General features: G+C 50.3%; 2 protein-coding genes across 2 annotated transcripts; one reads left to right on the forward strand and one right to left on the reverse strand.

The window, feature by feature from the left end:
- Positions 1-702: 702 nt before the first annotated feature.
- C12H22orf23 (chromosome 12 C22orf23 homolog) lies at positions 703-8128 on the reverse strand. The gene is made up of 7 exons (XM_058308800.1): positions 8022-8128; positions 7560-7671; positions 6704-6766; positions 2412-2594; positions 1787-1918; positions 1492-1592; positions 703-1327 (listed from the first exon to the last, which is right to left on the reverse strand). The coding sequence occupies exons 2-7, from the start codon at positions 7660-7662 to the stop codon at positions 1256-1258; spliced, it is 654 nt and encodes a 217-aa protein (XP_058164783.1). The 5' UTR covers positions 7663-7671; positions 8022-8128; the 3' UTR covers positions 703-1255.
- Positions 8129-8190: 62 nt separating this feature from the next.
- On the forward strand, positions 8191-20450 carry POLR2F (RNA polymerase II, I and III subunit F). Its single transcript, XM_004466209.3, has 5 exons — positions 8191-8316; positions 11827-11896; positions 15417-15547; positions 19731-19802; positions 20271-20450. Exons 1-5 carry the CDS (start codon positions 8297-8299, stop codon positions 20359-20361), a joined length of 384 nt encoding a protein of 127 aa, XP_004466266.1. The 5' UTR covers positions 8191-8296; the 3' UTR covers positions 20362-20450.
- The last annotated feature ends 2647 nt before the right edge of the window (positions 20451-23097 follow it).

The following is a 23097-nucleotide window of genomic DNA, read 5'->3' on the forward strand; positions in this document are numbered from 1 at the left end:
TGACCCCGTGGGATTATATGAAGTCCTCTTGCGGGGCAGGAGACAGTCCAGGAGGGGCTGTTGGAACTTCTAGAATATTTTGGTGATGGGTGGGGATGGGAAGATAACAGGATACTGGAGAAGGTAGGGCTCACAATGGCCAGGGACCTGGCTCAGAGGGAAGGGGGCTGCATGCTCTGTCCCAGGCCCTGGCTCCTGCCTCCTTGCAGAAGGTCTTCACAGCAGGCCTCTGAAGCAGGCCGCACAGATGAACAGATCAGAACTTAGGAGGTGGGTTTTGTCCAAGGTCATCAGGCACATGCTGGGGTTGGAACCCCAACCAGACGCTCAAACCAGTCTCGAGCTCCCCATCCCTGTGTTTCTTTCTCTGGGCAGTGTATTTTAGTGGGAAGACAGCTAAATTTTAATCCTGAGTTGGCTAGTTCTAGTTACATGGTCTTGGATATAGCATCTTGGTGAGCTTTCATTCTTGCACAGGAAAAACAAGCTGTTGCAGAGGCTTATCGAGAGAGTGAAATGAGAGTGAAGTTAAGCACTTGCCACTGAGTCTGGCCCACGGGGAGCTCAAGAAGCAAGCACTGCTTCTCATTTCCCCTTGAAATATGCAAATAGGTATCTGGAAACCATCTGCACTTGAGAACTTCTAACCCCATGAACAAGTAAGCTGTATCCCTCTGAAAACAAAACGGCATGGGTAACGGCCTCTGTGAAACATGTTTTATTGGCTCTTTAATCATTGTGGTTAAACATTTGCCCAAGGCTGGAAGCAGTCAAATGAGTAGGCCTAAGAGAAGTAGGGAGCAGGAATCCTAGCCATTCCAAAGTTCAGAAAAGGAAACAGGCAGGACACGTGGGGGCGGGGGTGGCGGAGAGGGCCTGTCAGATGCCCTCAGACACACGTCCAAGATGGTGAGACTTCGGCCTTGCGTTCACTGCGTATGGGCCTCTCTCAGAAGACTAAATCTTCTGTGTGTTCGCATCTGTGGCCATGGCTGTGTTGTGGTGTGTGTGTCTCAGAGGCTCTGGCAGCTGACCAGCAGCTCCGGGCAGGGTCAGAGGTGATTCCTTCTGTGAGCGTTGGTCTGTTTTCTAGGGTGCTGTATACACCCGGGTGCTGTGGGCCAGGGCAGTGCTCTGCTGCTGTTTGGCAGGGCTGAGGGCCGGGGTGGGTGGGCTGACCTGGGATGCTCTGCTCGGCCAAGAGGCAGGCTCCCAAGGTCAAGGCTGGGCCACCCTGCTCCTGTCTCCCGAGAGATTAAGAGGTGACAAGAGCCCTCCTGAGTTCCTCGTTCTTCTTGTGGTCAATATCTTCCATTTCCCGTCGCTTCTGCAGAAGGCGCCAGGGAAAGCCGGGTTAGGGACAGGAACTTGAGGAGCCACCACGGATGTGGGGCCAGAGCCACAGCTGACCCTGAATTTCCACTCACGTCACCATTTGCCCCCCACTCACAGTGGACCGTCCCCTCCCCACTTCCCTGTGGTTTCTCCTACCTGGGAGATTTCAGCCAGGATGATGCCTCGGTACTGTCTGCCCTGTCCCAGGGCCTCCATGTCAGCCAGGAATTCCTTCCTCTCCTGGATCTCCTTCACCACTGGGCGGGGGAGAAGGGCAATCAGTGCGTAGGGGGAATGGGGGCTGCCAGGCTGCTGGGAGGGGTGGGGGGCCGGCAGTCACCTATCTTGGGGAGAGAAGGTTCTGTGGTCAGACTGTCTCTTTCTCACTCATTGGCCCTCAGGGACCCTCTATCCCTATCCCCCAGCCCAGGTGGGCCAGTCAGTGACTCACATTCCTCAAACCGGTCCAGTTCAGGGGCGGGGTCCTCCTGTCGCACAGGGGGCACCTTTTTTTTCCATTCCTCTGGGTCCTTTCCAGTGGCAAAGATGTTCTGGAGTTTTCGCTTCTCCTTCTCCAGGTCTCCTGAAGGGCCCAGACACGGCCTGGTTAAGGGACTGCCCCCATTCATAGTCTGTGCTTCAGGGCTCCTGGATAATGGGGAGAGGGCTTCTGCGGAACCCCACACCTACCCATGTCAAGACTGCCAGAAAGGGGCTGAAAGAATGAGCAAAGAGCCTTTGAGGCAGGGCAAGGCTGAGCAAACTCGAACCCGGGCCTCAGTGCTGCCTGTAGGGGCAGCCTGCGCTCAGAGGCTACCCGGAGGCTTAAGGGCCTGGGCTGAAAGTTAGGCCAGGTAGGAAGGGAACAGCTTTGGGAAGTGGGCTGGGGGGACACTGTGCTTGAGAGCAGTTCCTGTGAGACCTGACTGCCAAATACTCAGTATGGCATTCTAGAAAAAGACAAAAAAGAGGATGAGGACGACCTACTCATGCTCCCCTGTGCCTGAACATGTGCCCGGACTCCTCCCCATGGAGCCAGGTAGAAGGGAGGCTCGAGCCAAGGCCCTGTCACTTACGGGTGGCTTGAGGCTTGAACTGCTCCCGGCTGTAGGCTGCGTTGGCTTGGCACACATGGGCCGGGCGCAGGTGGGGCCTCGCTGTCAGGATGGGAGGCAGGTAGATGGCTGAGGCCTGCGGCTTGGGAGGTGACGCCCTCTGGCTGGATGTGGGGCTGCACTGCAGGGGCAATGTGTCTCCTCCTGGAGAAGGGAGGGGCTCTTTTCACTTAATTTATCACCGACACCTTTCTAGATCAATCCATTTATAAATAAAACTAGCTTTTAAATTTTAAAAAATTTTAGGAGGTACCCAGGATTGAACCTGGGACCTTGTACATCAGAAGCAGGTGCTCAACCACTGAGCTACACCTGCTCCCCTATAATTTTTTTTTTTAGAATGGCCATTATTTTATTTATTCTTTAATTGTATTTTTTTTTTAAAGATACATAGATCACAAAAAATGTTACATTAAAAAATATAAGAGGGAAATGGATTTGGCCCAATGGATAGGGCGTCTGCCCACCACATGGGAGGTCCAGGGTTCAAACCCAGGGCCTCCTGACCTGTGTGGAGCTGGCCCACACACAGTGCTGATGCGCGCAAGGAGTGCCATGCCATGCAGGGGTGTCCCCCGTGTAGGGGAGCCCCACACACAAGGAGTGCACCCCGTAAGGAAAGCTGCCCAGCGCGAAAGAAAGTGCAGCCTGCTGAGGAATGGCGCTGCACACACGGAGAGCTGACACAAGATGATGCGACAAAAAGAAACACAGATTCCAGGTGCTGATGACAAGAATACAGGTGGACACAGAAGAAAACGCAGCAAATGGACACAGCAGACAACGGGGGAGGGGGGGGCACGGGGAAGGGAGAAAAAATAAAATTTTTTAAATGTTAAAATGTATGTGTGTGTGTATATATATATATATATATATATATATATATATATGCGCTCCCATATACCCCACACCCCACTCCACCCCACTCCTCCCACATCAACAACCTCTTTCATCATTGTGACACATTTCATTGCATTTGGTGAATACATTTTGGAGCACTGCTGCACCACATGGATAATAGTTTACGTTGTAGTTTACACTCTCCCCCAGTACATTTCAGTGGGTTATGGCAGGATATACGATGTAAAGCATCTGTCCCTGCAATAGTTTTTAAAATTTGTTTTCTTTTTGTATCTTCATAACATTATTTATAGTGTATATTAATCCTTAGCATTATTTATTCAACTAGTCTCTCAGTTTCAGAAGTTGCGGTTGCTTCCAGTTTTTTCTTCCTCTACTTCAAACAGTGCTGCAAGAAGCAACCCGCACATCAAGCCCTCGTATGGATGCTTTTATTGCTATAGGATGGAGCCCTGAAACGTGCCGCATCCAAGGGCAGGGAGGGACAGTTTGGATGGTAGTGGACACCTGTCCCTCCTGCAGTCCCTTCCCCTGCATGCCCAGCCAAGCGCATCACCTCTTCTCGGGCTGACTGTCCCTCTCAGTCGCCTAAAACCCAGCTCAGAGCAGGCCCCATTCACTGCTAGGACCAGGCGCCTGGCTCCCGTGCAGCCTTCTCTCATCCCACCAGCAGGTACATGTGGAGCGCCCTGTACACACCAGGTCCTGCACACTGGAGATGAAGTTTAGAGACGTGGGTCTGCCCTCATGGGGCTTACATTTGGGGTGGGAGTGGAGATGATGGAGGAATGAGTTAAGTATTTAAAAGGTTGGATGGTGACAGTGCAGGGATGGAGCATGGACTGTCGCTGCGAGGTTCACCTAAATAGGATAGCCAGGGAAGAAGGTAACGTCTGAGAAAAGACGGGAGGGTGAGCAGGCTGGCTAGGCCGCCAACCTGGGGCGGAGCGCTTCGGAGGAAGGGCCTCTGGGCTTTGGGAAACGGCCTGGAGGCCAGGGTAGCAGGTACTGAGTGATCCTTGCAGGGAGGGAGGTGTAATGGGAGCAGAAGTCAAGGCCACCTGGAGGGCTCCGGAGGCCAGAAGAACTGGCTTTTGCTTTGTGCGAGACTGGAAGCCATCTGAGGGAGCAGAGGAGTGACGTGATCCCTTCCCTTCGGCTTCTGTGGAAAATACCGGGGAGAGGCCCAGGGGAGGGACAGGGAGGTCAGCTCTGAGGCAACTGATGTGGGGGTGAGATGAGGGGGACCTGGGCCAGGTAGCGGAGTCGGGGAGAAGTGGTCAGAGTCGGGATACGGTGTGAAGCTCAAGCAGAGTTGCTGCTGGGTCAGGTGAGGGTCTGGGATGAAAAGAGGTAAGGATGACAGACACCTCTGTCCCGAGGACCTGAAGGGTGAAGCTGCCGTTATGACCCACAACCCTGCCCCTTCTTATGCCCTCTTCTTAGAGCCACACCAGGAATTCATCTTTCTTCTCTGATGAGATGCCAGGCTTTCCAGAATGTCCCTCTCATTCTCTCCACTCCTCATTCCTTCCTGTCCAATGCCTATATATCCATCTCTCAAGCCCTAGTTCAAAAGTTACTTCTCCCTTTGGGTCTTTCTCACCTGAACTTGGGAGCTCAGGTGAAGCAGAGGGATTTGTCGCTTGCAACAGAATTTGAGCTGAGCTTCAAAACAATGAGTAGGATTTGGTTAAGAGGAGAGAAAGAGGGAATTCCAGGAGAAAAACCAAACTCAACACCAAGGCTTGGAAGCATTTTTTTTTTCTTTTTAAAGAAAACTTAATGAGGATAAAACTGCCAGCCAAATCAGTCACTTGTGTGGGCCTAATCATTGACGTGATTAGCTGTTCAATAGCGGGAAGTGGATGTGGCTCAGCCAATTGGGCTTCCATCTACCATAGGGGAGGTCCAGGGTTCGATGCCCAGGGTTTCCTGGTGAGGGCAAGCTGGCCCATGTGGAGTACTGGCCCATGCGGGAATGCCACCCGACGCAGAAGTGCCACCCTTTGTGGGAATGCCACCCTGTGTGGGAAAGCCGCCTCACGCAGGAGTGCCAGCCTATGCAGAGAGCTGGCGCTGCAAGATGATGCAACAAAAAGAGACACAGAGGAGAGTAAGAGATGCAGCAGACCGGGGAGCTGAGGTGGCGCAAGAGAGTGGTTGCCTCTCTCCCGCTCCAAACGGTCCCAGGATCGGTTCCCAGAGCCACCTAATGAGAATACAAGCAGACACAAAAGAACACACAACAAATGGACACAGAGCAGACAATGAGGGGAACAGTGGGGGGATAAATAAAATAAATCTTGATAAAAACAACTGGAGTACCTGTTCTGGGTGCCAGTACTACAGTGGTGAACAAAGAAGACAAGTCTTTGGAATTATGGCATTTACTTTTAGTGGAATTTTTAGCACATTCTCTTTGTAGTCGTGACAGGGACATCAAATTATAAATAGATTGCTGAGTATGGAGACTGACTTATGAGATTCAATTTGTGATGGCCCCAGGCTCTGGCAGCCTGAGTTGTCCTTGTCCACAATGATAAAGTGGCTCTGACCCCTGAACTGACCTGACAGAACCTCCCTCTCCCTGACAGTGATGGACGGGCACTGCCGATATTTGCCTCTCTTCTTCTCCTTTCCTTGCACTTCTGTGGTTGATCAAATGCCCTCTTGACAGGCACATTCCTATTTAAGGAAAGGCAATAGCTTTGGGCAGATTTAAGGAAAGCTTGGGCTTCCCGGCATTCTGCCTTTAAAAGGCAACTGGGCAGGTCTCTATTCTGATCCAGTAAATGTTGACCCAGCTAAATCTCAGAGAAGGTTACTTTCAAGGGGGCACCTTATTGTACCCATGTACTGCCTATAATTCTTCCGCTTTTACCCTTTCCTTAAAAGCAAATAACAAGGCTTGTTGAGAGATGAGCCGTGTGTGTTCTTTCTAAGTTTGACTTCAGCCAATCATCTTATTTCTGCTAGCTAAGATACAAATGAATAAAACTACCAGCATGAGCAGATGTGGCTCAAGTGGTTGAGCTCCCATCTCTCACCTGGGAGGTCCCAGATTTGGTTCCCGGGACAGTCCTTTCCTTTGGAAAAGAGCCCATATGGTATGTTTGTAATGGGGAGGGAATGATTGCAGGCATGACTGTGCTGAGACTATTTTGGTTGGGCACAAAGTCCCTATTGGGGTGACCACCCCAGGAGGGTGGTCCATGTGCCAGGATCCAGGGAAGAGGCACATTCTCCAGGAACAAAGGGCAGAAAATCTATTCAATTTTTTTGGACTTTGTCTTTTTAAATGAGGTCCTCCCATGCCTCCATATGGAGAAGCATTAAAAAAATGTGTCCCAGAATCCCTCTGCCTGGAAGCCTTGTGGACTACCTCTTACTTTTCACAGTATCCATGATGTGGCGTTGCTGGAAGTTTGTCAGTTTGGATTCCTTCATCATCACTGCAAAAGAAAGCATTTCTATGAGGCCTTCTGGGCTGCAGGCAAATGCCTTCATCTCTCTCTATTTATTTTTAAAATTGTGTCACCTCCTTCCCTTACCCCTCATTCTGCACATGAACACTCCCTCTCTTCCTTCCCTTCTTGATTTTTTTTTTGTCTATAGCACTTATCACCATCTAAGGTCTACATATTTTACTTATTTTATTACTTGTTTCCCTCCTACTAGACTATTAGCTCCATGAGAGCAAGAATTTTTGCTCTTTTTTCCTCTTTTGTTCTCTGCTGTATTCCTAGCACTGATTAGTGTCTAAAACATATAAAGCAGGCTCTTAAAAATTTTGTGAGTAAATGAATGTTTTCATTAAGCATATAGCAGATACTATGGTGGGCTAAAGCAGGCACAATTCCTGCTCTGATGGAGTTCATGCTCTAGAAGGATATTACTCCAAGGGACATGACTAAAGGTATCTACATGTTCCACTAAGTTTAATGAAGGAAATGGTATTTGTAGTGTGAGGGCACCTGGTGTGGACAGGTGTGGATGGGGAGGCGACAAAAATTCCTGGGGAAGTTGGATGTGTGATTTAGAGGATGCATAAGACTTAATTTTAAAAATTCTTAATTCTTTGATTTTTGGGGGGCCACTTGCAAGCTATTGGACCCAGAACCTATCTGAATCCTCCTCATCTGTACAATGAAAATAGCAATTGCTAGTCCACACATGTCATATAGGGGAGAACTGAGTTACTGAGAGAAACTGTTCTCATCTCCTCGTATTTTTCAATTCACTGACCTCTGAGCAGCTCACACGTTCCTGGGGTGTAAGTGGCCCGCTGCGGGTAGCGAGAGAGCCCTGCTCCCTTGGTCATTGCTCCTACCCTCTCTTGGGAAGCCATGGGAGGGCCCTGAGGAAAGAAGGCAAAATGATACATCCCTTATCCCCCAGCCCCAATCCCTTCTTCCCCACCCCCCACTCCCACCTGAAGTATGGGAGCCGGGGTCGGGAGTCTGGCCGCAGAAGAGTGACGCCGCCAGTCACTATCGCGACAGTGCCCGATCCCAACAACCCTAAAGCTAGGTGCACAATCAAATACACATACACACACACACACACACACACAACACACACACACACACACAGTGTCCTCATCCTGACTAGGCGCCTGTGGCAGGGAAATCCCCTCGGAAAGAAGTGCGTTAAGATCTCTGTGGTCACGACAGTGCCCATTGGGTGATTCCCAAATTGAAACTTCACCTAAAGTAAGGCACCTCGCTCCTGTAACCCCCAGAAATTCTCTACGATTTCTGTGGCTGGAGCAGGCGGCTAGCGGCTCTTGCTACCATGGTAACGGACGCACACCACTCAGCGCATGCGCAACCTGACTTTCCGGCCTGCCTCCAGGAAGTAACTTCCGCCGGGTCTTAGCGCAGGCGCAGAGTGCGCGTGGCGCCGAGCGAGGAGGAGGTTGGCTGTTTGCGGGTCTCCGCGCGGCGTGGGGCGCTGAGCGGGGTTGCTGCGGCGCGGACGCCATGTCAGACAATGAGGACAAGTGAGTGCGGGAGTGGGGTGGCCTTTGGCGGGAGTCTCGAGGGGGCAGGTGAGGCGGAGCCGGGACGGAAAAGACTGAGGAGCCAGGCGTCGAGGGACAGGGGCCTGGGGATTGGGGACCTCCAGGGACCGGCGGAGCTGGAGAAGGGAAGGCCGGGAAACCAAGAACATAGACCAGGCCACAGGCGAGGCACAGAAAGGCCCAGTTTCGAGGGACCAGAGGGGATCAGTGAGGAAAGTGCTATTAGACAGACTTCCTCAGAGCCGGGCTCTGTATCTTGTACTGAGAATATTTGAGATGGCTTAGGCACTGTCCCTACCTCCAGGCGCTCACCTTTAAAGGAAGGAACAGTCCCATAAACAGCTAATACAGGGTAATGAGAGATTACAAGTAATTCAAGGGTGTAGTAGAGAAGTAATTCAGAGGAGGGAAAATTAATTATGAGGTCGTCTGGCGAGGCTTCACAGAGGTTATGAGATGTTAGAATTGGCCAGATGAGGGCAGGATCAGCATTACAAGCAGCGAAAACTGTATCCTAAAATACAGAGGCATGAAATAGTATGGTTTTGGGGGGAATTTGGAAACCAGTTTGTGTTCTGAAAGCAAAACGTGTCAGGAAGGGGAAGCTGAGAGGCAGGTAATGGCCAGATTACTGAGGGATGTTGTGCCTTCGTAAAGACTTTATTCTTTATCCTTGAGGTAAAGGAGAGCCATCAAATGTTTTGTGAAGTGGGGTGTTAAGGTTACTTTTGCCTTTTAGAAAAATCATTCTACTTGCATTGTGATGAATGGATTTGGAGGGTTGGAAAGGAGGAGAAGGACCATCTAGGAGGTTGTTGCAAAATTATAAGCTGAAAAAGTTGGAGATTTGAATCAAGTATGTTACCATGAGATGGAGAAAGGATGTAGTTTCGACTTTAGGAGGTAAACTTGAAGGTTCTTCGTGATGGATAAGATATGGGTATGAGGAAGAGGGAGGGATGGAGGGTAAGCTTGAGTAGTTCTTACAACCATGACGAAGAACCGGGAAGAGGGAGCCAGTTGTTATTGTCTTCCTTGGGTATGGTGGTATGGTGCCTGAGGTTGAGAATGGTGGTGAAGAGGGTAGATGTGAGTGGAGTTATGAAGTCTGTTCTATTCATGTCTGTATTGACTCCAAATGGATTGGTTCATTCAGTCAACACACCTTTGTGTGTCAGACTCTATTCTAGGAGCCTGGAAACTACAGACGAATGAATTGGGGGAGGGGTGGGCAAAGACAGATGACACACAATAGGCACAGTAAGTAAATAGAAGTATAGTATGTTAGAAGGTGTTGTTATGGGAAATAGAGAATTAAGGACAAAGTTATAGGTCACTGTTTTATTTCATTACTTTTTTAAAAGATTAACTTAATTTATTTCTCCCCACTCCCTCATTGTTTGCACTTGCTGTGTCTGTTCATCTTCCTTATTTCTTGAGGAGGCACTGAGAACCGAACCCAGGACCTCTAATATGGGAGGGAGGCACCTAATCACTTGAGCCACCTCTGTGCCCTGCTTTGCTGTGTCTCTCATTGTGTTTTTCTTCTTGTGCATCTTGTTATATCATCTTGTTGCCCCAGCTTGCCGAGCCTGCCCAGCATGTCAGCTCACTGTCTTGTTTGCGGGCTTCTTTAGGAGGCACTGGAAACCAAACCAGGGACCTTCCATGTGGTAGGCAGAAGCTCAGTTGCTTGAGCCACATCTGCGTTCCACAATTTTGAGTAGAGGGAAGTGGATGTGGCTCAACTGATAGAGCATCTGCCTACCATATAGGAGGGCCAGGGTTCAAACCCAGGGCCTCCTGGCTTGTGTGGTGAGCTGGCCCACGCGCAGTGCTGCCACGTGCAAGGAGTGTCATGCCACTCAGGGGTGTCCCCCACGAAGGGGAGGCCCATGTGTGAGGAGTGCTCCCCACAAGGAGAGCTGCCCTGCGCAGTAAAAGCACAGCCCGCCCAGGAGTGGCGTGGCACACATGGAGAGCTGACGCAGCAAGATGACGTAACAACAAAAAAAAGAGATGTGGATTCCTGGTGCCGCTGAGAATGCCAGTGGACACAGAAGAACACTTAGAGAGAGGACACGAGAGCAGACAATGGGGTGTGAGGGGGGAGGGAGGAGAGAGAAATAAATAAAATAAATCTTAAAAAAAATACATAATTAAAAAAATTTTTGAATAGAAAGATCATTTGGAAAAAGGCTTCATGGAGAAGGTGTCAATTGAGCAAGAGTAGACAGTGATGGCATTAGCCGTTAGGACAGGGGGGAGAGCTGGAGCAAAGGCTCTTAAGTGAGGAGCATGCCTGGAGTATTTGAAGAACACCAGAGGCCAGGGTAGTTCTTGCAGGGGAGAGTGGTAGGGGATGAAGTCAGGTAGGTGATAGGCTGCCAGATGATGTCAGCTTGTTGCCATTGTCAGGACTTTGACTTTGAATGAAATGGGGCACCATCGAAGAGTTGTGAGCCGAGGAATGGCGTGTATTTAGATTTTATAAGGATCACTCTGGCTGCTTTGTTGCTAAACTGTAGAGGGGCAAGGATAGAAGCAAGAAGGAGCTTAGTTGGGTTTAATCCAGGTGAGAAAAGGTAATGGGTTGCATGAGGGAGGTAGTAGTAGTATTCTGGATATATTTCAAAGGTAGAGCCAAAAAGATTTCTTGATGAATTGGATGTGGGGGGTGAGAGAGAGGTCTATTCTGAAGATAAAAATAAGGGAGTCATCAGTATAAGTAAATTAGTCGAAGCTAAGAAACAGATGAGCTCACCAGGGGAGTGAGTGTCAGTAGGGAAGAGGTGATGATCAGTGACAGAGCACTAGAGCATTTTGACATTGAGTGCTTGGGAGAAAAGATGAGAAACCAGCCAACAGTCTGAGAAGGGACAGCTTGTGAGGTGGGGACACTAAGGAACAGAGGTGTCCTCAAAGTCCAGTGAGGAGATCACAGGGAGGGGGAGGGAGTGGTTTAGCATGTCATCTGATACGTCAGGTTAAATAAGAGCAAGAATTGAACCAAGAATTGAACCATTCTTTGGATTTAGCAACATGGAGATCATTAATGACCTTGAAAAGAGTAGTTTTGCCAGGGCTGGGGATATGAAAGTCAGAGTGGAATGAGATTGTGGTAGAACGGGAAGGGAGGAATTGGAGGCAGTGAGGATGGACAGCTCCTTCAAGAATTTTGCCCCAAAGGGAAGCATGAAAATAGGGCTCTGGGGGAAGGGAAAGGAGAAGTAAATTTGCTTTTTAAGATGGGGAAATTTCTGCATGTTTACATGCTGATAGGAATGATCCAATAGAGAGGGAAACCGTGATGATGAGACCTAGCAAAATTTCAAAGTGGATAGGGGAAGAAGGAGGGAGTACAGCTGAACAAAAGTTTGATTTCATTCGTATTTATTGAATGCCTTCTAGGTAATAAGACCCAGATCTCTGCCCTCTTTAATTGTAGAAAGTGATACCCGAATTAACTGGCCTCTTTTTCTTGCACAGTTTTGATGGTGATGACTTTGATGATGTGGAAGAGGATGAAGGGTTAGATGATTTGGAGAATGCCGAGGAGGTCAGTATTTCGCCTTGGGCTCCCACCTCTGCAGCCCGAGCTGCTGAATCACCAGTGCATGGTAGTGGGACACATTTGCCTCCTGTTTGTGGTCAGGGCCCTGCCATAAGCATCCTGCATTAGAGTGAGAGGCCTTCTGGTGTGCCTTTTCTAGGTGGTGAAAAAGCTCTGAAGGTGGGTCGGAAGGCTTTTGTCTGCTTCTTCCCCAGTCCTTAGCACCGGGGGCAGTTAGAGCACTGACAGCTGGGGGTGGGATGGGGAGGATGGACTTCCTCTTTGTTCATTCAGCAGGCATGCGTTGAATGCTTGTTATATGCCAGGAGCTCTGCAAGGTGGGCTACATAGTGAGCAAGGGGGAGAGTAGCCTGGGATAAGGCAGGGCCCAGATCAGACAGGATTTTGTAGGCTTAAAGGCAATGGGAAGCCACAGACAAGTTTTGAGCTATGGGGTGGCATAATCCAGTTTACTTTTTTTTAATTTAATTTTTTATTAAAAAAAATTTTTTTTTTGATGTACTGGGGGCCGAACCTGGGATGGTGTATGTGGGAAGTCGGTGCTCCTGAGCCACATTGGCTTCCCTGAGTTGCTTTTTTGTTGTTTTGTTTTGCTTTTTTTTTTTCAGGAGAAGTAGTGAAGTGAACTCAGGACCTCCCATGTGGGAGGTGGGAGCTCAACTGCTTGAGCCACATCTGCTCCCCCAGTTTACTTTTAAAAAAAACTTTCTGGCTGCAAAGTGAGAATGAATTAGAGAGGAGCAAGAGTAAAAGCAGCATTCTTCCCCTTCTCTTCCCCTACCACACTGGCACTCGCTGTCTTCCTTCTTTGTTTTTATACTATATAGTTTGCTTATTCAGTTTATTGTCTGTCTCTGCCCATTATCCTGTAAGTTCTATCAGGAAAAGATTTTTTTCTTACTCATTGCTGTATTCCAAGCACTTAAAACATTGTCTGACATAGTAAGCACTCAGTAAATATTTGTTGAATTAATTCTATATTTATTATAGAATTTATTCTCCTGCCTCCAACCCTTTATGCATCTTTTGCTCTAATTGTGCTTCACAAATAGTTTTCCGAACCTCATACGTTCTCTGCCTCTTCTGGGCCCTTGCACATGCCGTTCAGTCTGCCTAGAATGCCCTTTCCTCTGTTGGCCTGGCAGCTCCACCTCCTTCTCATCCTTCTAGACTAGTCTGCCTCATCTCTGCATAGTCTTCCCAACCCCTAGTGTGAGCTAGATGTACTCTCCACCTCATTGTTAACTTTTATTGTGCACTCTGCACACCTTTATAGCTCCTGCTATTCTCTTTACTTTCTTGTCCCCCACACTAGTCTGAAGTCTTTTTTTTTTTTAAAGATTTATTTCTCTCTCCTTCCCAACCCCCCCGTTGTCTGCTCCCTTGTGTCCATTCGCTATGTGTTCTTCTGTGTCCACTTGCATTCTCGGCAGCACTGGGAATCTGTGTCTCTTTTTTGTTGCATCATCTTGCTGTGTCAGCTCTCTGTGTGTGTGGCGCCACTCCTGGGCAGGCTGTGCTTTTTTCGCATGGGGCAGCTCTCCTTGCGGGGTGCAATCCTTGCGCGTAGGGCTCCTTTACGCGGGGGGCACCTCTGTGTAGCATGGCACTCCTTGCGTGCAGCAGCACTGTGTGTGGGCCATCTCACCACATGGGCTGGGAGACCCTGGGTTTAAACTCTGGACTTCGTATATGGTAGGTGGATGCTCTATCAGTTGAGCCACATCCGCTTCCCTAGTCTGAATTCTTTTTTTTTTTTTTTTTTAAGATTTATTTATTTATTTCTCTCCCCTCCCCCCCCCACCCCGGTTGTCTGTTCTCTGTGTCTATTTGCTGCGTCTTCTTTATCTGCTTCTGTTGTCAGCAGCACGGGAATCTGTGTTTCTTTTTGTTGCGTCATCTTGTGTCAGCTCTCCGTGTGTGCGGCGCCATTCCTGGGCAGGCTGCACTTCCTTTCACGCTGGGTGGCTCTCCTTACGGGGCGCACTCCTTGCACGTGGGGCTCCCCTACGCGGGGACACCCCTGTGTGGCATGGCACTCCTTGCACACATCAGCACTGCGCATGGGCTAGCTCCACACGGGTAAGGAGTCCCAGGGTTTGAACCGCGGACCTCCCATGTGGTAGACGGACGCCCTAACCACTGGGCCAAGTCCGCCGCCCTAGTCTGAATTCTTTTTTTTTTTTTTTTTTAAAAGATTTATTTATTTAATTTCCCCCCCTCCCCTGGTTGTCTGTTCTTGGTGTCTATTTGTTGTGTCTTGTTTCTTTGTCCGCTTCTGTTGTCGTCATCGGCACAGGAAGTGTGGGCGGCGCCATTCCTGGGCAGGCTGCACTTTCTTTTCACGCTGGGCGGCTTTCCTCACGGGCGCACTCCTTGCGCGTGGGGCTCCCCCACGCGGGGGACACCCTTGTGTGGCACGGCACTCCTTGCGCGCATCAGCACTGCGCATGGGCCAGCTCCACACGGGTCAAGGAGGCCCGGGGTTTGAACCGCGGACCTCCCATATGGTAGACGGACGCCCTAACCACTGGGCCAAAGTCCGTTTCCCTAGTCTGAATTCTTGAGAGCAGAAATGTTTGTCTGTCTTAGCACCTGTTACAATGTCTGGTACAGGACTGGTGCTTAAAAAATAATTGTCAAGTATGCGAATATAGAACTATTCCTGCCTTCACCCTGAGTTCTCTAGTCATTTGACCCAATGGCTTACTTAGCCGATCTGAAAGATGGGGTGCATGTTCCTGTTTTCCTTGGGGTGATTTGTTGTCTGTGCTCCAGGACTTCATTTTATAGAGCCAACATTCTGGAGCTACCCCATCCCCAGGCTCTCACTCCTGGGTGAGGTATTTCGGTCTGGACCGTGTACCTGCCTTTTCCTAGGTCTGAGACTTTGGCCAAGTGAGCTACTCCTCAGATCGTCTAAAATGGGGATGGTAATCCTTTTTTTTTTTTTTTAAGATTTATTATTTATTTATCCTCCCCCCCCCCGTTGTCTGTTCTCTGTGTCCATTTGCTATGTGTTCTTCTATGTCTGCTTGCATTCTTGTCAGCAGCACCAGGAATCTGTGTCTCCTTTTGTTGCATCATCTTGCTGCATCAGCTTTCCGTGTGTGCAGCACCACTCTTGGGCAGGCTACGCTTTTTTTGCGCAGGACAACTCTCCTTGCGGGGCGCACTCTTTGCGCGTGGGGCTCTCCTACGCAGGGGACACCCCTGCATAGCACAGCACTCCTTGCACGCATCAGCACTTCACGTGGGCCAGCTCATCACATGGGTCAGGAGGCCCTGGGTTTGAAACCTGGACCTCCTGTATGGTAGGTGGACGCTCTATCAGTTGAGCCAAATCCACTTCCTTGTAATCCTTTCCTGATAAGGTTATGCTCCCCCAGCCAGCCATGTGGTCCCGGCATCATCATGAGTGTTAAGGGTGGTTGTCATCATCACTTTCCCTCTCTACCCCCAAAAATGCACCTGAGATTTCTCCTTTATTCTGTTTGGTGTCCAGGAGGGCCAGGAAAATGTCGAGATCCTTCCCTCTGGGGAGCGACCGCAGGCCAACCAGAAGCGAATCACTACACCGTACATGACCAAGTATGAGCGGGCCCGCGTGCTGGGCACCCGAGCCCTCCAGATCGCGTAAGTGTGTGCTTCTTCAGGTCATCTCTGTTGCTCAGGCCTCTCGCAGTGAGCCCTTCTTGGCAACTGCCCCTCCTAGCCTGGTTCCTGGAAACAGACTCCCTGCTCTCCAGTTCTGACCACAGATAGAGCTTTCCCAATATGCCAGGCACTGAGCTTGACCCTTGCCCTTTTACTAGCTCAGGTTGTTTGTGCCATATGAGAAGTCAAATAAGAGGACAGTAGAAAAATAACAGTAAAGATACAGAACTTGATGACTATCTGTCAGGATAAGTGAGACAAAAAAGGAGAATGCATTCAGTGAGCCCTAGACCACTGTGAGCTGGGCCAGTGAGGGAGGACTGTAGCAGTACCCATTAGGCTTGGGGGGGCGGTTGAGGCTAGGTAGACTATGACCAACCCAGGAGGTGGGGAGAATGCAGGGGTACCCCATGTAGAGGGCCCTGCTACAAGGAGGAAAGCACAGCCTGATCATGGGATTCTGGGGATTTGATAACTAGCGCTGCTTTTTTTTTTTTTTACCTCCCCAGTGTAGAACCAATTGAAGAATAACAGTAAGATTTAGCTGATAGACAGTTGGCTGGTGGAAATGAAAATATCTGGCATGATTGGAGGATGTGGCTTTTGAACTATGAGGCACACTCAGCCAGTCAGCTACAGGCAGTGCAGGGGTCCAGAGGCTGTGTCCACAGGGGCAAAGATCACCTGGGCATAGTTGAGAACAAACCGGAAAACACCCTTTCTGCAGGGAGGTGGCTTTGAAAAAGCATACTCGAAGAGGTTGGGCCACAGTTGCCTGCTTCTTTACCCAGGCTTACCTGTCGGATAAGTTATTCCTCCTTTCCTGGGGAGGATTGAGGGGATGGGGGATGGTGGGGGCAGGAGTATTACTCTACTAGAAGGTTCTCCATGGGGAAACATGAGGCAGAGGAAAGGAGGCCCCATCTAAAACTTCTTACAAAATGTTACGGGAAATAGCGGGTATCTGGGTGGTTCAGGTAGGGGAATAGTAGAGATTGAGCTCAAAAGAAAAGCTGGTGCCAGATGTATGGAATCCCAAATGCTGGAGGAGCCATGATGCTGAATCTGCATCCCTCTCCCTCACTTTCAAACAGCATTAGACTTTGCCTCGTCCGCTCCTGCACTGTAAAGGTGGCCTCTGTGGCCACCTGATAAAGGCTTGGGGGCGGCAGCATCACTCCTCTCCCGTGCCGCTGTGGTGGAACTCTCGCCAGCCTCATTGCCTCCCTTGCTGTTTCGGGTGAAATTAGAGTCACACTCAACATGATTACTGTTGGTACCACTGGGGTCAGGATCCTCTAGACCTGGATCATCTAATATGATAGCCAGTAGTCACAGGTGGCCATTTAAATGTAAGTGTAAATTAATGAAAAATAAAATTTAAGATTCAGTTTCTCAGTCGCACTAGCCACGTTTCAAATGGTCAATAGCCACATGTGGCTGGTGGCGACTGCAATTCTGCTATGGGTAGTGCAGATGGAGGGCATCGTTGCAGAGCATTGCGATGGTTCAGCCAAAAAGCCACTCATAGAGAAAGAATGGTCCTTAAGTTATTTTTCAAACAAACTAGCTGATTGTAAGCAATCGTTGCGCACTCTGAGCAAGACACTATTTCAGTCCTCTGGGGGATGTGAAGATGATGAAGGACTTCATCCCCCAGTCCCACAGGTGTGCATCGCCTGGTGGGGCATATGGACCTGCTCACGGGCACCCAGGACACGAGAGAGGCGGGCCTGGCGCTTTATAAAAGCACAAACAAGGACAGGCCAGAGTGGTTCCAGGGGCGATTGGACAAATCTCGTGAAGGAATTAGAATTTATGTGGGGACAAGTATAGGGTGGTGGTTTTGAAGGTATCCCAGGTGCCAGAAATAACCCCAGCAAAGGTCCAAGTGGAAGCAGGCAAGTGTGGATTGTGGTGGGAAAAATGGCAGGTAGCTTGGGGCACAAGGCTGTCAAGGATGTCACCAGAGCCTTGAGTGGCATATCCCGAAGGTTGGAGTTCATTTTGTGGGCAGTGCGGAGCATTTGAATGAGCATTCAGAGCACTAATGAAAGAAAGTGAATTGCTTTTGGGGGGACATGAGGTGTGGTCCGGTGTCACCTGGCCTGTAGTGTCCTTTCTGACTAAGGGATGTAGGGCTGCCTGGCGGTTCCCAGCATCCCTGACAGCCAGGACTGTCACTTCCACCATGAGCACCTGGTGGATGATCTTGCTCTTAGGAGGACCTGAACAAGCGTTTCTTGGATTCTTCTTTTGGATGAGATTTGAGTTTGGTTTATTAGCACCACCTGGTGACTGGAGCTTTTTATCACCTTTGTGTTTCCACTGGATTGCTAACTTGTTGATTTGCGGAGGTCCTGGTGTGAACAAATTATTTAAGGGCACATAGTAGGCACTGGGTGAATGGATGCCCTTGAATTATTGTTATCTTAAAAGAAATAAAGTATATGCAGGTCAGGAAAAGCAATTTTGCCATATTCTTTGAAACTTTTATGTTTTGGGGAAGTTTAAATACTTACCAAGAGAGGAATAGGGGAAGTTAAACACTTGGTCTCTGCCCTTGGGAAGTTTTCAGGTTTGGGGGAGATAAGGCGCATGAAGGAACAAATCAAAATATTTAATGTTGGTAAATTATATGGTGCAGACCATTGGCTCTAAGTCTGGCTGATTAATTATCACAGTCATCTGGGGAACTTTGAAGATGCAGCTTCTCAGGCTCCAGTCACTCAAGATTCTCTGCAGAGTCTGGAATAGAACTTTGTGTGTGTGTACGTGTGGGGGTGAATGGGGTAGGGGCGGGCTGTATATTTTTCATGCTCTTCTGATAATTCTGATTTAGCCAGGTTTGGGATCCTGGGTTGGCCTTCAGTAATAAGGGCGTCTTCCTAGAGGAGGTGGGCCTGGAATTGGCACCCCCTTGTTTGTTTGTGGAGCTTCTGCATTGAGTCAAGCATGGTGCCAGGGACTGGCCCCCACAGTGAGTCGCAGGTGGTCCTGGTCCACCAAGAACTCCTGGTCTGATGTGGAGAACTTCCAAACAGGTAGTTACAGTATAGTGAGATGGTTGCTAAGAGAAGCATATGCAAAATGAGTTGGGCACTGAAGGTTTAGCAAGTGATTCCAGAGTGGAGACCTTTGGGCGTCTCCCAGGCTTATAGGGAAAGGAGGGGCTTATACATAACTGCAAAAGTCATTTGGTAGGACTGGACCATGGGAAGATGCTAGAAAGGTGAGCAGGGACCAGACTGGATCCTTTTCTGATGGCTGTGGAGTCATGGACAGGGTGTAAGCAGGCGAGTGCCCTGATCACTGGCGCTGTATGGAGGCTGGGGAGGGGCTGGTCTGGCCGGAGGGGTGGGACCACTGAGGGGGTGGCTGCCACATGAGAGAAGGAAAATGAGGGGAGTTGGGCACAGAAGCAGAGCTTGTGGGGTTGGAGTAGCACAGTCAGAATGGTGTACAGCATGTGCTGTTCCTTTCAGCCTTGACTGATGGGCTCCCAGGAGCCTGAGAGAGGCCCTGGGGAGGTCCTTGGGCAGGGGAGCTGCATGACGAATGTAATCAGGCTTAACGGTGTTCTGTTTGCCACTTTCGTAGTACCTTTCTTAAGGTGTGACGTATCTTTCGCTTATTTCATGGGAGGGGACAAAGAACGGTGTTCAGGAGCAGGCAGGGTTCAAATCTTGGCTTTGCACCGTACATGGCTGTGAGACCTTGGACAAGTTACTGACCCCTCTGTGCCTCAGTTTCCTCCTCTCTGAAATGGAAATAAAAATAGTACCAACTGCCAATGAGATAATATGTCAAGTGCAGAAAATAGCACTTAGTAAGCACTTGCTTCTTAGCCATTATTATCTTAACCTCATTATCTGGTAGACAAGGCAGAGATTATTTTCTTCATTTTCAAATGAAGGTACTGAGATTTGGAGAGAAATTAAGTGTTGGATTTGGAGGCAAAATTTAAATCCAGTCTCGCGGCTCCCACTCCAGTGCCCTGCTGTGGCAGGTGTCTGGGAGTGCCTCTGCACCCCTCCCCATCGTGCCCCGCCCGCAGCCCCTGCTTGCCTAGGAGCTGGCCTTTCTAGGTGGGCGCTGGGGTGCTGGTCCTGCCCTTCTCCATGAGTTTGGTCTCCCCCAGCGACTGTCCCTCTGCCTACAGGATGTGTGCCCCCGTGATGGTGGAGCTGGAGGGGGAGACAGATCCCTTGCTCATCGCCATGAAAGAGCTCAAGTAAGTCGCCCAGATCCAGGTTCGCTGCTCCAGAGCCGGGGGGGGCATCTCTTGGGTTCTCTGCTACACACCGTCAGCCCCACTTTCCTGACTGGGGAAGGCAGTGCTTCTTCCTCTAGGTTCTTGGTTCAGGAAGGAGGAAGAAGGGGCAGGCCAGTGGCGCGGGCACTGGGGAGATACGGTCCTCTCCCGGCTCTAAGTGACCTGGTCCCCATGGTTGGGGGTCTCTCAACATGCCCCTCTTCCCTCCTCCCTTCAGCTGCACCCAGCAGAGCCCTTCCAGACTCACTGTCCCACACTTGGGGACGCAGGCACTTTCTGTTATAATTCTTTTTCGACAGAGTACACTCAGCTGTCTCACAAGGATGCTCCGTAGACTTTTCTCACATTCCACACACCGCCTGTCCTTTCTGCTGCAGAGCTGGGGTCGCCAGCCCTGACGTACTTATGACTTCTCCCCTGCCACAGGGCCCGAAAGATTCCCATCATCATTCGCCGCTACCTGCCAGATGGGAGCTATGAAGACTGGGGGGTGGACGAACTCATCATCACCGACTGAGCCGGAGGCATCTTCCTGCCCCTGCCCCACCCTCAATTTCTAGTCTCATGTTTTTTATACCTGTAAATAATAAAGTATTCAACCTTTTAGCTCCTTGACACCGCCACTTGTCTGTGATACCACCACCCCCTTCCCTGTTGCTGCCCTGCTGCCTGGAGCATACCCCTATCCCAGTGGCCCCTGAGCTGTCAGCTCGCGAAGAAGCACCAGGGGCCCTTACCCTGCGCATCCCTCCATCCCTCCCTCCATCTCTCCAGTTCACCAGAGCAAAAGCTGCTGCAGGGGAGACACCTCAGCTGCCTCCCCCACAGACAGACCAGCCTTTGTGCCCAGGGAGCTGGTTGCCACGGAAACCCCCAATTTCCTTTCCAGTGGGGACTGGCTGCAGGGGCTTCTCTCTCTTCTCAGGAGTATCACAGAGCAGGTCTCATCAAGCCACCCATTGTTTCCTAAGGACCTGCCTAGAGCCTCTTATCGTGGGCGCGGATCCCCTTTCAGGAGCTGTGCCCCAGCAGGAAGCTTGGGATGCAGTGATCTCCCGCCTCCTCCAGCAGAGCCCTGCTGCGGGCTCAGCATCTGGAGGCAGGACCTAGCACCTGCCTGCCCCGTCCTCCCTGTGCCCCACTCTTCAGGCCACCGCCCGCACACCCTCCCGCGTGCCCCACCCCTCTGGTCTGCCACACCCACACCCTGTCCTGCGCAGCTGGCAGCTGCCGAGACATCCTTTCCCTCCAAAGTGGGGCCTGTGAGGTTCTAAGGCCTTGCCTGGGATGGGTACCAGGACGGTGGGCAGGGAAGCAGGGTTCAAGGCAGAACTGGTGCTCCGCCTTCCTGTCCTCCGGAGATCAGCATTTAGTTTCCAGCGGGTCCTCTTCCGCTCTCCGCTGTTTACCCAGCCTGAGGTGAGAGCAGTCGTACTGCCTCCCCCTCCCCCCGCCAGAGGAGATGGCAACACCAACAGATCCAAGGGACACCAAGGGAAAATTGGCAGCCTGCGTAGTCCAGCCTCGACCTCTTCCGGGAAGAGGAGGAGCCGGCGTGCCTGGGCCCTGTGCGAGGCACGGGAGCCGCGGCCCAGGGTGGGAGTGAGGAGCATCCCCGGGGACAGGGCAGGGGTGCTGCTGGTCGGGAGGAGGGTTAATACTGGGAGCAGAGGACTTCGCACCCGCTTCCACTCCTCCTCCTCCTGTGGAATCCTTTAATCAAGCTGGGTGCTGAAATTTCAGCTCTGAAATGCCGCCTTTGTGCCGGCCTCCAGGCAGCCGCCCCAGAGCACGGGGGTCATTTTCTTGGCCCCATTTCTCTAAATGGTCTCTTTGTTCCCTGCTGGGCTGCTCAGTGTCAGATGTGATTAAAGAGAGGTGGGGTCTGGGCAGGGGAGGAGAGAAGGGGCCAGGAGGGGTGGGGGTTAACCCTTAGGGGCTGGGGTGTAGGGGAGATGGGAGAAAAGAAGGGTGCTTTTCCTTCCATCTCCCCCTTCCCATCCTTGTCCTCTGAGGGTGTCCCTTGTTACTCAGCTGGCCAGACCTGGATTTTGACTTGTTGAGTGAAAAATCACAGGAAATCACCTGCCACCGCTGTTGGTTCTATATATGAGCAGTCTCTTCAGTCCTTTCCAGAAACACCTAGCCGTTTCTCTCTCTCTAAACTTTTTATTGTGGTAATAGATATATAACTCAAAACTTCCCATTTTCAAGTGTACAATTCAGTGGTATTGATCGCCTTACAGTATTGTGCTACCGGCACTGCCAGCACCCATTACCCATACTTTTTCATCTGGCCCTTTCTTGGCAAGTGGAGCCACTACCTGAGGCCCCAGGACATTGAGAACATTTGGCCTAAGAGATGAGCATAACCAGGTCTTCTGTCTTCCCTGGAACCATTTGTCCTTTCCTGGGCCATTTCCCCTTGTCCCATATCCCAGTGAATCATAAAGGGGACGGGGTGGGTCTTAACAATTAGGAATGTGGGGGAAACGGACTTTGGCCCAGTGGTTAGGGCGTCCGTCTACCATATGGGAGGTCCGCGGTTCAAACCCCGGGCCTCCTTGACCCGTGTGGAGCTGGCCATGCGCAGTGCTGATGCGCGCAAGGAGTGCCGTGCCACGCAAGGGTGTCCCCCGCGTGGGGGAGCCCCACGCGCAAGGAGTGCACCCGTGAGGAAAGCCACCCAGCGTGAAAAGAGAGAGCAGCCTGCCCAGGAATGGCGCCGCCCACACTTCCCGTGCCGCTGAGGACAACAGAAGCGGACAAAGAAACAAGACGCAGCAAACAGACACCAAGAACAGACAACCAGGGGAGGGGGGGAAATTAAATAAAATAAATAAATCTTTAAAAAAAAAAAAAAAAAAAAACCAATTAGGAATGTGTAGGGTTAGTACTCATTGATTGGTCTCTGGCAAAATTCTAGGATAGGTTATTATACATTTGAAAGCACTTAGATAATAAAGAGGTGATAGGGTTTCTAAGAGTCAGTGTCACCAAGAAGCAAATTTCCTTTCGCGGTGGTCAGGAATGTCAGCATTTCTTGATTTTGCAAGGCACCTGGTGGTCTTTCCAGGTGGCTCTGATGGAGAAATGTGTGCCACATGGTGATATAATTAGATGAATTCAGAACTGATGAGACAGTTTTTCCCTGAGAGTGTTGCTAACAGAATTGAAGATGGAGATACTTTTAGCAGTGTACACAGGACCTGTCCTTCATTTCATCCTTTTTTACAAGTGACTTGAATGAGGA

Source organism: Dasypus novemcinctus, chromosome 12, assembly GCF_030445035.2.
Source record: "Dasypus novemcinctus isolate mDasNov1 chromosome 12, mDasNov1.1.hap2, whole genome shotgun sequence".
NCBI lineage: Eukaryota > Metazoa > Chordata > Mammalia > Cingulata > Dasypodidae > Dasypus > Dasypus novemcinctus.

Excerpts from the sequence above, each read along its gene's own strand:
- C12H22orf23 (XM_058308800.1), bottom strand. The coding sequence starts at position 7,662 with ATGGCTTCCCAAGAGAGGGTAGGAGCAATGACCAAGGGAGCAGGGCTC. Across the intron at positions 6,767-7,559 it reads AACGTGTGAGCTGCTCAGAG|TGATGATGAAGGAATCCAAA; the intron begins GTCAGTGAATTG and ends TTTCTTTTGCAG. Across the intron at positions 2,595-6,703 it reads CATCATGGATACTGTGAAAA|GAGGAGACACATTGCCCCTG; the intron begins GTAAGAGGTAGT and ends TCCCTTCTCCAG.
- POLR2F (XM_004466209.3), top strand. The coding sequence starts at position 8,297 with ATGTCAGACAATGAGGACAA. Across the intron at positions 8,317-11,826 it reads ATGTCAGACAATGAGGACAA|TTTTGATGGTGATGACTTTG; the intron begins GTGAGTGCGGGA and ends TTTCTTGCACAG. Across the intron at positions 19,803-20,270 it reads ATCGCCATGAAAGAGCTCAA|GGCCCGAAAGATTCCCATCA; the intron begins GTAAGTCGCCCA and ends CCCCTGCCACAG.